The sequence below is a fragment of the Ambystoma mexicanum genome, chromosome 10, assembly GCF_040938575.1.
Source record: "Ambystoma mexicanum isolate Mex_15411 chromosome 10, UKY_AmexF1_1, whole genome shotgun sequence".
Taxonomy (NCBI): domain Eukaryota; kingdom Metazoa; phylum Chordata; class Amphibia; order Caudata; family Ambystomatidae; genus Ambystoma; species Ambystoma mexicanum.
This window is the reverse complement of record NC_090932.1, coordinates 1,527,999,273-1,528,015,315: the sequence shown is the minus strand read 5'-3', so window position 1 is coordinate 1,528,015,315 and position 16,043 is coordinate 1,527,999,273. Positions and strand designations below refer to the sequence as shown.

General features: G+C 44.7%; 1 protein-coding gene across 1 annotated transcript in view; it reads right to left on the bottom strand.

The window, feature by feature from the left end:
• Positions 1-12,864: 12,864 nt before the first annotated feature.
• TMEM233 (transmembrane protein 233) overlaps positions 12,865-16,043 on the bottom strand; it is a 302,463-nt gene continuing 299,284 nt past the window's right edge. Inside the window, exon 3 of the mRNA XM_069619707.1 lies at positions 12,865-15,260. Coding sequence (XP_069475808.1) covers positions 15,249-15,260 — 12 coding nt within the window. The 3' untranslated portion in view covers positions 12,865-15,248. The remainder of the gene's footprint in view (positions 15,261-16,043) is intronic.

Below are 16,043 nucleotides of genomic sequence, written 5' to 3'. Positions count from 1 at the left end.
GCAGTAGTTAGCCAGACAGGAGGGGTCGACATAGGGCTTTTTAAGAAGAGGATGCACAAGTGAGCGCATGAGGGGGTAGAGAGAAGGAGCCAGTGGCAAATGAGTGATTACAGAAATCTGCCAAGGCAGGTGCAAGGGAGGCAATGTTGTCCTTGATAGTTCTGGGTACCTGGGGAGTACCTGTTTGGAGGAGACTTTCATAGAGAGGACTTGTCTAGAGACCTCATGCAGTGCTGTGGGCATGAAAGAGGACAGTATGAGGGAAGGTGAGGGGGACCAAGGGAGGTCTGAGAGCTGGGGAGGGATGATTATGAAGTGGGAGGTCAGTGAAGTACGGAGTGTCAGGGACGACAGGGGAAAAGTGGAGACTGGTTGGAGATAGGGATGTCTGCTGAGATGAGAGCATCCAATGTATGTCCGGATGAGTGCTTCGGTCCGGAGGGATGAATGGTAATGGAAAGATAGTCACAGAGGCCGTGGGAGAGTCCACTGGCAGAATCAGGAGAATTAAGCTGAATATTGAAGTCTCAGAGGAGGAGAAGCTTGAAGGTGGAGGCAAGAAGAGAAGAGTTGAGGTCAGACCACTCTGAGAGAAAGAGGGAGACCGCACTTTAAAAAAAAGGTGTTTTTGGTTTCTTAATTATTTAGTAGTATGGGTAAACCCACTTGGTCCAGTGAAGAACCTCTTCATTTGCATGCAAGTACATATTTCCATCTGTGAAGTTATACTTTCAAAACAGGTGGATTCCCTGTTATTCCCAGGTACCCTTATAGGACTCTCCCATCCTCTTAGCTTGTCCTATACCTTGCTGCTTGTGAACAGAAATGTTGTTACATTTTTTGGTATCTATTTTATGTTTTTGTTATTGAATATCAACGTCAAGTTATATGTGCTTTCTTCATTTTTATCTTGGTTATTTTCAATAAAAGTTATGTTTGCCTCTTATTTTCCAGTGTTAGTTACTATTCCAAGTTATGTTTTCACTGTATACCTTGGTCTTATGGGTAGTATACACTTTAAGAAAATCTCTAATCCAATGAATTGACTCATGGTTATCATAAAACTATTAAACTATTATATAGTATTTTTGGAACATTGTATGTCCTGCTAGGTATGCGCGAGCGCGCGTGCACACTCACACACACACACACACTCTCTCTCTCTCTCTCTCTCTCTGTCTCTCTCTCCCTCTCTCTCTCTCTGTCTCTCTCAGACTCTCGCTCCCTCTCTGTCTCTCTCCCACTCTCTGTCTCCCACTCCCACTCTCTTTCTTCTTCTGTTTATCTCTCCCCCTCTTTCTTTTTCTCTGAATCTCTGGGCTTCACTATATGCCTTTCTTGCTCTCTTAATGGGGGAGAGTTTGGTTGTCAGGTGTTTGTTAGGGCCATCCCAGCTGTTGCTGACAGGTGCATCACCAAAGAAAAAACACAAATATCTAGATGGAGGGTTAGCGTGGAGAGGGTGCTCTGTTATTATTTTGTTGAAAGTAGAATGAGAGCAGTAGCGACAGAGGCCTGCCCCAAGGGGTGTACCGGGTGGTATTTTGAGACATCATTTGCTACCATGTGTGTCCTGCAGTAATGCCACCATCACACTGAGGTCATATTGTTAATAGGGGAGGGCAAAGGGTAGGCTGCAGATAGGTTCTGCAGGCAGGGGGGAGGGATTCTGACTGATCTTGTAAGGGGCCAGAGGCCCAGTCTGCAAGGTCTCTCTCTTCCTAGTTTCCTTAGCCATACTTAAGAAAAGCAGGATGGCCACAAGAAGGATTTATATCCCTCTTAGAGGTGAGTGAAAAATGACATTTGGTCACAGTAACTGTCTGGGCAGGCAGATGACTTTCATGTAATATAGAATGTGACGGGTCAAGAGGACTGAGAGGATTGGTGATTACCATACATGGATCTCATTACTAGTTGGGCAGTGCCGGTTAAATGTGGTGGTATTACCGTATACCGCTGCATTACCACACCTATGAGCAGGAGGTAAATCCGACAACTTTCCACCTGATTTCGGTAGAATTACTTCTCCAAAATGCCCCATGGAGTCCTTTGGAGTCCGAATAAATGGGGAATAACACCACCACCACTACTTGTGATCCAGCAGTAATACAGCGGACCAAATGACAGTAACAGTATTACAGTTTGGTGGTATCTCATCAGATATACCGCCAAGATACCACCAAACCAACAATGAGCCCCATTAATTGCCAATATATGCAGTCTTAGTGCCAGTATCTACAGTTACTGTTACTTCCAGAGCCAGCAAACAGCACCAGGACCATGACAGCCTCAGTCGCGTTGCACCGGTTCCACCATTCAGTAGCAGTAACATTTTCCCTCTGCATCTCCAAGAATGTAGTGATCAGCAGTGCCCCAATAACACATTTTTTTAAAATGACTGCATTTTTGCTGGAAAGCGCAAGGGAATCCCACCAGGCGTCAGTTGCGCTCTTAGGTACAGCTATTTTATGAGCGTCATTATGGAAATCCTACCTTACAAAAGCCCAAAAACCGAATAATAAAGAAGAAATACAGAAGTCAAGTTAAGATTGATGACAAAGTTTGTTAAAATGTCAATTGGAAAAATAAAGAAAGGATAACATCTGCATACAATGTAAAAAATGCAGTGGAGCATCAGCCTCTTGTTTTTTATTATTATTATTATTATTATTATTATTATTATTATTATTATTAGGGCTTTCATTGAGCGCTTTACAATCCTAGGGGGAGAAAATGGTGAGCGGAGCTGAGAAACAAGTGAGTGAGAAGTGAATGAGAAGCGAGCAACATGGGGGCCAGTTTGTCAGCCAGGGATCTACAAGCAACCAGGGGAGGAAACAGTGGGGATCAGATCACCCAGTTTCAGGTAAGGGTGAGCAGTGGAGGGTGTGCGGAACTAGGTGTTAGGCAGGAGCCATTCCTTGAAGAGGAGGGTCTTGAGCTGTTTTCCACCTGAAGACTTCCAACCCTCTGATCGGCACTTCCTGCCATTTCCTCACTGCATTCTAGCTTTACTGCCCCCCTCCGCTCCTAGTGCCATGCAGTTGTTTCCGGAATGGCTTGGTTTCTTGTGCACCTTTGTCCCATGCTGACCTGTGTGCTAACATTTTATTCAAGTGTCTTTAATGAATCAGTTCCAACAATGAAACAGAAGGCTCTCCCTCTTCCCCATCAAGCACAACCTCCCAAGGCACCACAGCGCAGACATAGATAATTCCAAGACATTTGGTGCACCTCGTTTGGACGCCGCTTTAATCGAAGCACGATCAGCACTTGGAACCTGCAACACTTGCAAATGATCTTTCAAAGTGAACCAGTCCACTCTCTTCTTCATAGTTCTTTCATGTTCATGGCGGGCACAAGTCTGGTGGGGGGCACGATTGTTCGGCTACCAATATGCCCCATTCCATTCCATCCCAACCTAAAAGCCCCTATCTGTGGACTTTGTCTTTGTAACGCCCCCAGATCTGACGATACTCACTTGATACCATTGCTTACCCAGTGTGCCTCCTATGAGCCTTGTGAGCATTTCCATGCAATCGCCATGCCCTTCCTGGAGAGGAAGTCAGCCATTTTGTGAAGAGTTTTTCTCGCTTTCTTCCTGGAACTATCCAGAACAACCAGACATCGGTGGAGCACTCTAGTGTTCTACAGACCAAAGTATTAAGAGTACTATTCTTCTCTTGCCAGTATTCAGACGACAAGGCAGACCCACACCATGCTTACTGCCAACACTTATACTCCAGTAAGCCCCACCCCTATACTCACCTTTACATTGGCCTTGCAGAACTGTTAAACATTATCAGACACTTTTATTACAGTTTCAACTTTTGCTTTTTAGACAGGATTCAAACCCCTGTAATCAGTGGTGATTTCACAACATTTAATTTGAACACTATTAAGTTTTAACAGTTGTACCTTATTTTTCTTTTAATTTGTTTAAACACATAAAAGTAAAATGTGACACATTAAAACGAATTGTTTATTTTTATTTGTAGAGGACACATTTATAGTCATTCACATTCTTTATTATTTATGTACTTCAATTCAACTTAACTCCATCTTTGTTTCATCAATTGTTTTGTTTTGATATTTGAAAATGTTGACAATTCTTGAACATGATCCCATGTCAGGGATCACATCATTTGGTTTGATCATTTCCTAAGGATTTGTTCACTGGATATATCTGATACCCGGCAGATTAAGGAGAAACCAGACACTGGGGTGTGTTTCCGATCTCTGGGGCTGAGGTTCTTGCAGCGTTTCCATGGAATCGATTGCTCTGCCATCCCAAGAATCATTTTGGACTCGTTTTAAAAGACTTGGGGATCTGTGCAATCAAAAGTCTTCACTGAAATTTAAGCAACCAAAGAAAACGAATAACATCTGGTTTACATCTGATCTTATGGAATTACAAAAAGTCTCCAGAAAAAAAGAAAAAAAAAGTGGAGGAAGCACAGAGACCCCGAGGATAAAGTGGCGGCCAAAATTGCTTTGAAAAAGTACTAAAAAGCCAAATTCTCTCTAATACAAAAAAATCATGTTGCTCTTAATAAACCCAGAGAATTGTTTTTAACAATTAAGAAATGTTTTAACCCTTCAAATACTACTTCTAGACTGACTCCCCCCGACATGCTGGCTAACAATTTTAATACCCTTTTTTTTTAACAAAAGAGAGAAACTATCCAACAGCACATTAGTCTCAAAGCATCTAAACTCAATCCTCTACCCATTGAGTGTGGTCCGGATAAAAACATGTTTGAGTTTTCTGTGGTAACCACAGATACAATATGAGTTGCGTCAGAAACTCAAACCGCTGTACACACGTACAATGGCGTTCCTGCCTATGTTGCTCATAACAACACCTGGTACCTCAGTGAATTTATGAAGGCCTTTGTTAATTGCTCCCTTAGCAAGGGAAGCGTACCACCCACCTTAGAAATGACCTCAGGAACACCATTGCTAATAAAAACAACTTTAGATCTGTACATTCTTCAGAACTACTGGCCAGTGGCAGGTTCTCCTTGGACAGCCAAGATACTGGAGAAGGTGGTTACCTCCGAGCTACAATCTCGTGTTGAGACACATCACATTCTGTATATTTATCAACCTGGGTTCCGCCCTTTGCACAAGAATGAGACCGTGCTGGTTGATTCATGGGACCATGTACTAAAAAAAGCGGATGACGGGGTAATGACCCTGTTGGCTGTGTTGGAGCTTTCCATGTCGTTTGATACAGCGGACTTCAACATCATGCTGACAAGATTGACTTCTGTGGTGGGCGTGTCTGATCAAGCATTCACCTGGTTCTGCTCCTTTTTGATGGAATGTCGCCCATGTGTTAAAATGGGCAACTATGTATCAGAAGATGCCCTGGTACAATGTTGAGTTCCACAAGGATCCTCATTGTCCCCTATTTTATTTAATGTCTCCATGCAGCCTCTGGTGAGTATTGTCTCTAAATGTAACTTGCCATACCATTCTTATGCAGACGACACGCAGCTATATCTGTGGGTCGAAGATTCCCAAGTGTCTTTTGCAAGCATTACACAATTCACGGAAGATATTGCATGATGGGTGACACTGAATCCCATGAAAACTGAACTCATACTGTTGGGACCAAAACGGCAATCTAAAGACTGTACCGATACTATTCCTCCACCCTCTCTGTTTGGAGTACCCACCATCTTTTGCCACAAAAGTGAAGCATCTAGGACGCTAGGAAGCTACTGGCAGTGACCATCAGGAGGGAGCTCTTGCGCAATCAGTGTACTATACTCTCTGGTTATTATGAACAGCTCTACCCTATCCAGCCCATCAGATGTGGCAGTGGTGGTGGGCCTTTCAATGTGTCGTCTCCTGAACATTCTGGCAAAGATGCTGTAAAGCATCGGTAAGATCTGCGTCTAACTGCAGTTTCTCCTGTCTGGTTGTGCACTATAAATAAAACATATACAAATACAAATTGTTATTGCTGCTTGCTTTTTGCCCAGTTGTCCTCAATTGAAAATGTGCAAAACTAGATGGACGATTAAATAGAAAGGAGGAGGCATACGCTCATGGGTATCGCTAGGTTATGGAAAAGATTGGGGCTACGCTAATGTCGGGAGTGTCAGGACTCGGGGCTAGCTAGCCTTTTGGTTGTAACCCCTTAGCTTCTATCGGGGGCTCCAACTAAAAGACCCGGGCCTAAAGCCCCCTCAGCCCCCCTCCCCGCTCAGCAACGCCTCTGCATACTCTACATTTGCCCCAAGACATGTTTAGAGAATGCCCGGACTATAGGTAGCAGATTCCGGGTGGATAAGTGCATATTGATGTAGTTAGGCCTCCTACAAAGTAAATCATAGAACAATGAACATGTAGCATTACAAAAGTAAATAGAGGCCTGTATAAAATGTAAGCTAAACAAAAGTGCACAATGTTAGACTTCTGCAAACAGGTCATAATTGAGATTTTACTCTGGGTTTTTGGGGCATACTAAGGGCCTAGGTTAGGTGGTGCGGTAAAAATGCAGTGGTAATAACGTTACCGCCACACAGAGTTGGGTGGAAAGATGGAGGACTCATCTCTAGCTCTGAGCTGGAGGTAAATTCACTGATTTTCTGCCGCTTTTCAGTGCAATTATCATGGCGCAATTAGAACTGCGGTTTTTGCACTGAAAATGCCCCATCAAAAAAAAAGAGACTTAAACCGCCATCGCCACTCGTGATCCAGCAGTAATACCACCGGCCCAAGTGGCTGTAACGCTAATTGCGTTGGGCGGTATTCCCGCAGATTTACCGCTGGGATACCACCCAACTTGTGATGAGGCCCTAAATTCATCATATGCCATTTTTTAGGGCGGGGGCAAGAAATGCAGGGGTTGCCTGCAACCAGAGTTTGACAGGGCGCCAGTGTTGTTGTCAAGGAACAGGTGCCCTTTCTGTAGTGGTTGGGCTCTAGTCTGAGTAATCGCGTGAGCGAGTACGTTTGGAATGGGATTTGATGGTGGCGAGATCTAACACAATATCTTCTGTAAGTCTTGTTTCGAAGTTGACATTAGGCATTTGGTTACTGCTCGAGTGAGGATTTTGGTGAGGCAGGTTGAAGCTTGGTGGTAGTATACCTTGCGTACCAGGATGATTAGCTCTGGGGAAACTCTCTGGTCTGGTAAACAAGACTACACCGAGCAGCACAGATTAGGTACCCAATCCCGGTACTGCAATTAGAGGATTAGAGGATAGAGTCTTTAAATTGGCAGCAGACAGTTTCTCTGTGGTAGCACATTGTGGGCTCAGGGATATTGTTTTCCAACCTCAAAGGATGGAACAAGAAGTAGAAGCGGACCCCAATGCTGGTTACTGCACAGCATCAAGATGTGAGTTTTGAAATAAGTGCACCTCGGTTTAAGGCATGGAGTGGGAAGGGGGCAGAGGCAAATGGAAAACTATGGTTTGAAGGGTTGCCCAAGGGTTGTCCAAGACAATGGCAGAAGTTATGATTGATTCAAAACTTTCAAAACCTTCATCCTTCACACTTCCGCGTAGCAGGATTCCAGACAAGGGCTCCTCTTTGTCCACACACATTTTTAAGGATGCTTCTACTAGACTTCGGTGGTCATTATTAAAAATGTTAATTACATATTTTTGAAGGAAAAGAGAGTGATTATCTTTAGAAGATGGGCAATGAGGAGATCCATGCACTTCCAGGAGGAAAAAGCGGACTGTCGGATCTCCAAAACATAAAACTAAAATTGGGTGAAATGTTGTCATGTTTCCTGTTCTGATCTCCCCACTTTAACCATCTCTCTGCCTGCTTTGGCAATCAGTGGATTCGCAGGCTACCCTCCTGGTAGTCCCTGTCCCTAGCAGATCAGATCTACTGAACGTTTTGCGGTGGAGACTAAGCCCCTATAATGGATGATTGTATGAATGTAGACTGTTTTAAAGAACAAGGGTCTTCTTTTAATCCTTATTGATTTATTAGTCATTCACCTGCCATAATGCATTGACTGGCAAGCCAGGAGCAGCCTTTGTGAAAGATATACATTTTTTAGGAAAGTGCTCCAAATCAGTTGCTTTTCTCTGGCACACAACCACCGCCTCCTAAAGTCACACTCTCCAACCAGATTCAGTTCATTGTCGAGGATATTTCCAAATACCATACCTTCTACAGTGCAGGCAGGTCCCCTCTGTATTAGGGTAGTTAGTAGAGCTGCATGGTCCATAATATCCAACTCCGGCCTTAGTACTATTGCAGTAGGGTCTGTGAGAAACCTGACGGTATCTCCCTGGCTAGTCTCCGGGGATCTGTCATCCAGGTGGCCAGGACATGGCCATCGCTGTTCAGTTCCTGGAAGTGGACCAGTGACGGAGGATCACCTGGATGGGGGGGCGGAGTTCTTGAGGAGTGGGACTGGGACACCGACAGGTGAGACGCAGTAGCCCCCTTCTTTCAACACGCTTCCCCATCCTACCATGTACGATATTCCAAAACACTGCCCCCCCCCCCTTTTCCAACACAAACACTTTTGCACAACACGAAGGACAACGGACTAACACCACAGTCATTTACCTGACATGTCCCAATATAAGGATCAGGCAAAGTCAGGCAATTGACCAGAACAACACACACACCTGACGGCCCTTTCCCTTCTCCACAGGGATAAAAGGTGGAGCACGAGAGCATAGGATGAGCAAGGCAGACTGCACAACATGAGAGGTAACACAGCACAGCAGTTTAAGAGGAGGTGAAAAACAGCGCATACCGAGAGAAGCGACCTTGCCGTTTCCGACCAAAGCCTGTGATACCTCAGCAAAAGGAATCATAAGACAGCAAACAATAGCCAGTACACAAGACCCTTCTACGCTGATAACCAAGCCGGGGAGAGACGCTGATCTCGGTGGAACCAACTTTTACTTTTTTGAGCACGAAAGCCAAGTGGTTCAGCACAGCCGGTGAGTCGAGGGAAGAGCCGATAAGAAGCCGAACTGTGTTTAACGAAAAGTAGCAAATGGCTAATTTGAACTTTGAAAGGTTTAAAGAACCAAATTGATGAAAGAGGGGGAAAACCACAGAAACAGAGGCGTCCGGCACCATGTGGGTGATCACACAGGAAACTCTGGATGAGTACCCGATGGTAGAGACTACCGTAACCAGAAGGTCTTGAGAAGAGGTGAAGAGAGGTCAAAGTGGCCATACAGGGGGCTTGTAAAATCCTCTGTACCATTGAAAGTCTATGACTAACAGATGATTGTGTGAAGGAAAGGGAGATGAATCCTGCATGGTGAAGTTAGTGAATGAACAGTGTGATACAAAAGCTGGCAAGCGTGAACCCGACGGAGGGATGCTAACAAGAAGGGACAAAGTCTGAAGTACCATGAGCATTGTGTTGATAGCAGTGAACCCGGCGGCGGGATATCCACAGTGAATTGTTTGAAAAGACATTCAGACTCATGAAAGTAAGAAAAGCCATAGTGAACCCGAAGTAGGGAGGCAATGTCTGAAAGGGGTCCGAGCCCGAAGGAGGGAGATCCAGGGGTGGAAAGTCATCACCCCAAATCTAATTTTGAGAAAGCCTGAAGAATTGTTTAAAATGTCATTGTGATTTGTGAATGGAAGAAAAGGTATAGTGAACCCAGTGGAGGGAGGCTGACGTCTGAGAGGGGTCCGAGCCCGAAATAGGGGGATCCAGGGGTGGAAAGTCATCACCCCAAATCTAATTTTGAGAAAGCCTGAAGAATTGTTTAAAATGACATTGTGATTTGTGAATGGAAGAAAAGGTATAGTGAACCCAACGGAGGGAGGCTGACATTTGAAAGAGGTCAGAACCCGAAAGAGGGAGATCCAGGGGAGTAATGTCATCACCCAAAGTTCTTTGAGAATGGATCTGTTTATTTGATTTGTTGAATGCACCTTGAAAGGAGTTTGCACCCGGAAGCGGGGGACCCTGGGTTAAATGTGGAACATAACTTTGTGTTTGTTTGTTGAAAACATCAGGCCCTCGAAGGCAAGAGACTTTTTATTGAAAAGAGACGTAACCATCGAAGAACCTGATAGCTCTGTCGTCTCGTGCTGGGAAAGCTCGAGTGTGTGCTGTGTTTAGGAGATCCACCTTGTCCCGTGCTCAAAACATGGGGAAGGAAGACCCCTGGCAATCACATCCTGGCTTATTATTTGTGAATACTTTTTCCTTTACTGAAAACCCTATCGCACACTTTTTCTGTAATTAGTTGTAAGGAATTGGCAATAGTTTTGTTTTAGAATAGGCCTTTTTACTTTGACAGCGATGCCACAAGGACTGCCTTATTTTCATTTGATGGTCGAAGCTTGCTCCCATCTTAGATTTAGGTTTAGGTTAGGCGTTTTTCCACCCTGCATTTACAGTTTAATAAACACCCTTTAACTGTGATCATTGTGTCTGTCACTGCTGCCACCATGAGTTCCTTACAAGCCATATAAATCATTATGTACAACGTCTGCTGCAGTACAGTGATTAACATTGTAGTAAAGAAGTGTGTCAAATGGACAATTGTGACGCACTACTGCTGCAGTGCAAGGATCACTACTGTACTAGTGTAGCATAATCTCTTAAACACCCTCCTCTCACTACTCCACTCGTCCTCCATCTCTCTACTTTACACTGCACACACCGGATAGCCAAACACATATTGTAGTGGTCCTGTCACTTTAACAGCCCAAATGTCTCTGAACCAAAACACAGCTAATTCTACACCTTGTCTACCAACTCCCCACACTGAAGCTCACTCTGCCCATTCCCCGGCCCAATCCAAGCTTACCGGGCAGAACTTGTTAGCAAGCAACTGAACATGATTACATCAACTGAGATGCACTTCAGGCAACACAGAACCCTTGAGTCCTAACCAAACTGACTCTCACAAACTTGCTAGCACACAGAGGAACGGTCCCTGTAATCTGCACTACTCAACATGACAGGTTTCACATCTTGCCTCTCCCTCTTCTCCTAGTTAACTCCGATGCGTCTCTCTCTCTCTCTCTCTCTCTCTCTCTCTCTCTCTCTCTCTCTCTCTTCTCTCTCTCTCTCTCTCTCTCTCTCTCTCTCTCTCTCTCTCTCTCTCTCTCTCTCTCTCTCTCTCTTTCTCTCTCTCTCTCTCTCTCTCTCTCTCTCTCTCAGGACCTAGCACCAAGAGGGTACTCAACTAAGACCACTTGCATCACATTACTAGAGCAGACAACCTCCCAGAGGACACCCCATAACATAATCCTGCTACGAGACAGCGCCTCTCCCTACTAGGGAAACCTCTCTCGCTAAACCACACCTCCTCCAAAAGAACACCTCACAGCTGGCTCTTACTTGACAACTCCTTTTCCTATTAGTTCGATCTCTCTAAACCAAGCCACTTCCCAGAGGGCATCTGACAGCCGTCTCCTCCAGATATTGCTTCATAGTAGACCGCTCCTTCTTGGAGTTAGACCAGGAGTCTGCAAACTGTGGTTCTCCAGACGTTTTGGACTAAAAATGCCATGATCCTTAACTGTTAAGTATGCTGGAGAGGGCTCGTGGGAATTGCAGTGCAAAACAGCTGCTGAGCCAAAGGTTGCAGACCCCAGTGTTAGACCATACCATCTCCCAGAGGATACCTCACAACTGTCTCCTACGACCAGGCGTCTCTACTTCCTCTTATTAGACTGCCCTTGCTTTGCATAGGCTAAATGGGAAGGAGCAAGGACAGAAAATTCACATGGGGTTTATTCAGAAAGTAGAAGATCCTACAAAACTCTGACCAGGCGTTATGGACGGGACCCGTTAAGGGACTTCAGAGCTAATAACGGTACCCATTATTAGCGCCTTCCCCATTCCCATTGAGCCCTATGGGGGCTCAAATGGGAATGGGGAATGGCTTTTTCAATGGGGACTTACCGGTCCTGCAAAGGTCGGACTTCACCCGGTAAGTCCCCATTAAACCACACCGGTGCCGGTACTGGCAAATAGCGCCATGACTACCTCCAATCTCGGAATGAGGCCCATTGTCTTGCCATACATATTTCTGTGAAATAAAACAATGAGAACACTGACAATTTTCTGCATCGAGCAAAAAAATAAGCCTTTGAGCCAATTTGCATACCCATGATGCATTGCTGTGTGGCTTTGATCTGATGGTCAACTTCCACTGATGACTACTAGGTGGTGCTCTGCTGTGTGTATCTTATGAACAAAATACCTTGAAAACAGTGCACCACATTGTTCATTTTAGCCCACCATTTTAGCCCGTGTTCTAGGAAGAGGTTAATTATATAAAGAGACTCCAGTCCTAGAATATGTGAGGAAAGTGGTGGATAGTGGGAAAAGAATCACACTGTTCTATTGTGCGATGTTAAATAGGTGCAGCGTTTTCACATGTTACGGCCTAGTCTACTCCTGCATTATTGGTAGAAGGGAATTTGTCTTTCTTTGTTTAAACCCTCCTCAATATTGATGGTGGGCAGTCTCGCGTGGCAGCCCAAACTGTGTCATTCGTATCCACGTGCATTGTACGCTTAGCACAATCTGTCCATGGGGCAGAGGAAAGTCTTTGTTAATCAACAAGCCATGCACTTGTACCCAAAAGCTTCCCTGTCCAGGATCCCAATAGGGATAGAGGGACAGACCTTATAGGTGCCTATACACAGTCTGCACACCATGGCTGGCGTACTCTGCCATTGGCCCATTCTATAACTGAAACATATTTCTTTCTGATTGGGCGCTCCATTCATCTCTAACAGATTGAGTCAACTAACTTAAGCGAAGATGTTATCATTGATGGGAAACATCATGATCAAGAAAATGGATGTTACAGGTGATTCAGAAAGGACCAGGTTGACCTTCTCAAGACATCATCTCCAAAAAGAGGCACACATGAATGCAGTACAAATCCACAGATTTTATTATTAACATTCTCAAAGCTGGAATAAGTTTGGCCAATGCCAATAACATACAGAATAGCTATACTTGTAAAGGGGAGTTACAACAAAATCTATCACCAACATTCCCCAGCGGCACTGCCATGGGAGTCAGAGGAGGGGGCGCAGTGTGGCACGCCAATGTCTTCGCACTGCTTTGGTGGATGGGTCTTTGTCGGTTTGGGTTCCAGCACCTTTGTTTAGGATTCACGTTGCACAGACTGGAACCAGTAAAGAGTGCACACAGGAGGCGGCCATGCTTGCCATGCCACGTGGCCCGCTGAGCGTTCCACGGTGGCAAGCTCTTGCAATGCATGCCGCGTAGGACGGAACCAGAGATTGCATTTGGCATTAAACATATAAAGCAGGGGTTAGAGAAATTCAGACTGGGCCCACGGACACAAATACATACGATCTGCACACATGCAATGCTGTTACATGCTTCTTTCCTCTATCATAGTTAGTGTGAGTTTCGTCCAAGTGTGACTGTTTTCGCAAATGTGGTCTGGATGGACATCCTCTGTAAAAGGCCTTGTGAGTGTTCTGCCATAAGCATTTGTGTGTGTCTCAATCAAGGAAACCTTTTGGATTTTTGGCCACCTGCAGTGGTCAGGTGGTGTGAGATAATGATGTATTTATTCGTAATCTTATAGGCCCTTAACAAATTGAGGACAAGTGGAGCTTGGACAGTGTACTAAATATTTAGAGCTCCGCCAGCTAAATCCTGCCTGCGATGTCAGAGGAAACTGTTGTTCTGCTTGCATAGCAATTATGCATAGTAATAATGGCGAGCAGTACCAACTCTCCTGCTTTGACAGAAGGGGGCACCATTGAGCCTGCACATGCATTAGCTGCATGATTGATATGAAGGCAGAAAATATTATCCCAGCTATTACACACATACATGCCATACATACATAAAGTTACATGCATGCATTGATAGTGACATATACAAAGCCGAGCATTATGATGGATGTCCAGTAAATCATGCATGCCAGGTTTTGCTGAACGGGTAAAGTCCACGCAGCAGAAACTTTCTCTTAAAGTCTGCCCGTAACTTATGGAGATCGCTCTGCGCGACGGCTAATATTCTGAACAATGACGTTCCTTTATTCCCTGGTCAAGAACATGATTGATGTAGGCATTACAAACAATGTGGATGACAAAGCAGCCACTTTAGGAAATAAAACATCCCAGTCCATTTACCCATGACATGAAAAATTCATTCTCTAACGGATGCATGCAATTTCCATTCTCTTGAATCACAGCCTATTAGATGACGCTTTCCCCACCCACTCGCCTCAGCTATGTGATATGACATCACAAATATTTCCAAACAAGGTCATGCGCAGTGCTCTTGGTATTGGCTGAAATAATGCCTCGGGTTAGAAAGAGCTAGCGACGAAAGAAAATCACGGAGGGCAAATTGTACAAGTCTATGGACTGTGTGTGCAGGATTGTATACTTAGACTAAGGACATGGAGATCCTGTCCTGCAGAAGAAATAAGCAGATTTAGGAATACCTGAGGGGAGAGGTGGAAGTACACAGATTGATCCTTCGTTTGCATTCCATCAACACCTAGAGGCTAATTTAACAGCGAAAGGGATAACAGTTTCCCTTTCACAATCTCTTCGTAGTCAAACCTTTTCAGCTAGAAGTAAGAAAATGACCTCGCACAGAATCACTTGGCATCCGGGTATATGGCACAATGCAGTACTTTAAATGAGTTTACATGTTTAGGGGGGACAAAAAGCAGACCGCTCAGTGTCAACATGTTCAAACGGAAGATGGTAAAACAAGAATGTCATGTATGTTCATTGCACATGATTCAGTGTAGAAAGGGGCACAACATGTATGACTGACATGGACCTTAACCGAGAATGCGTCGAAACGTTCTTGGTGCATGGCTAACGAGAGGCTTAATCCTCCTGCTTTGGATTAAAAAACACTGTGTTGGTGCCAGACATTGTAGCTAGTTGACTTTGGGTTCCCTATTAGCCCTGGAAAAACAGCAATTCTAGTTATAGTTTTTAAACATATTCTTTTCTATTTTATTGTAAACACTATAGACTTGTTAGGCTCTGATCAGCCCAAGGAACCTTCAGGTGATGGAAAAATACCAAAATGTCCAAGGTGGAGCGTCACTTTCTTTGCGATAAAGCCTTGGCTTTCAAATCTGGAGACGGCCGTCCCACTCGCTTGCGTTCCAGCCTCAGTTCACCCACAAGCCACTTGCCTCAGAAAACACTCAAAGAGCCACGTGGAACTGCAGAGGGGAAGGTGCTTTATCTTCAAATGAATGTGTTCCTTGGTTTTCAGTGGAAGTCCTCCGCGACTCCGGCTCTCATACTATATGCTGCAAAAAGAAAACACACAGAGCTCAATATGTGCCTAAATTATTCATCAACTCAGGCTTGACAGTTGCATCATTTAAGTGCTCACTCCTATTAAAGAAATGCTTTCCTGGATTAGCGGTTCAATAGGCTGTTGAATAACAACATTAGGTTTCAATTCATATCACTCATCAATTCTTTGATCAATGAGATCAGACTTTTTGTGAGTGTTTCTAGCCACTCTGGGACGATGCCTCCTTTGGGACTGGCAGTAGGTTGCTCATTGCTAGAACTCTCAGCATAGTTTATTTTCTACCCACCCAGTACCCACCATCAGTCCTTGCTTCCATCTTCTACAGATATCGTTGCTTCAATCTACCCCTTAATCTGGAAAAGTCTGCGCCGTGTTCCAATCAACACTCCTTACTTGGTTTGTCTGCGATTATGCTTGCTACAAGGTCCCCCATAATCCGAAACAGTGTGCACCTAGTTCCCACCAACACTCGTTGCTTGTGTCTTTTGCGGGCAGCGTTGCTGCAAGGTCCCCCTTAATCAGACCAGTGTGCACCTAGTTCCCACCAACACTCGTTGCTTGTGTCTTTTGCAGGCAGCGTTGCTGCAAGGTCCCCCTTAATCAGAAACAGTGTCTGCCTATTTTCCACCAACACTCCTTGCTTGTCTCTTTTGCGGGCAACGTTGCTGCAAGGTCCCCCTTAATCAGAAACAGTGTGCACCGATTTCCCACCAACACTTCTTGCTTGTGTCTGCGGTTAGTGTTGCTACAAGGTTGCCCTTAATCAGAAACA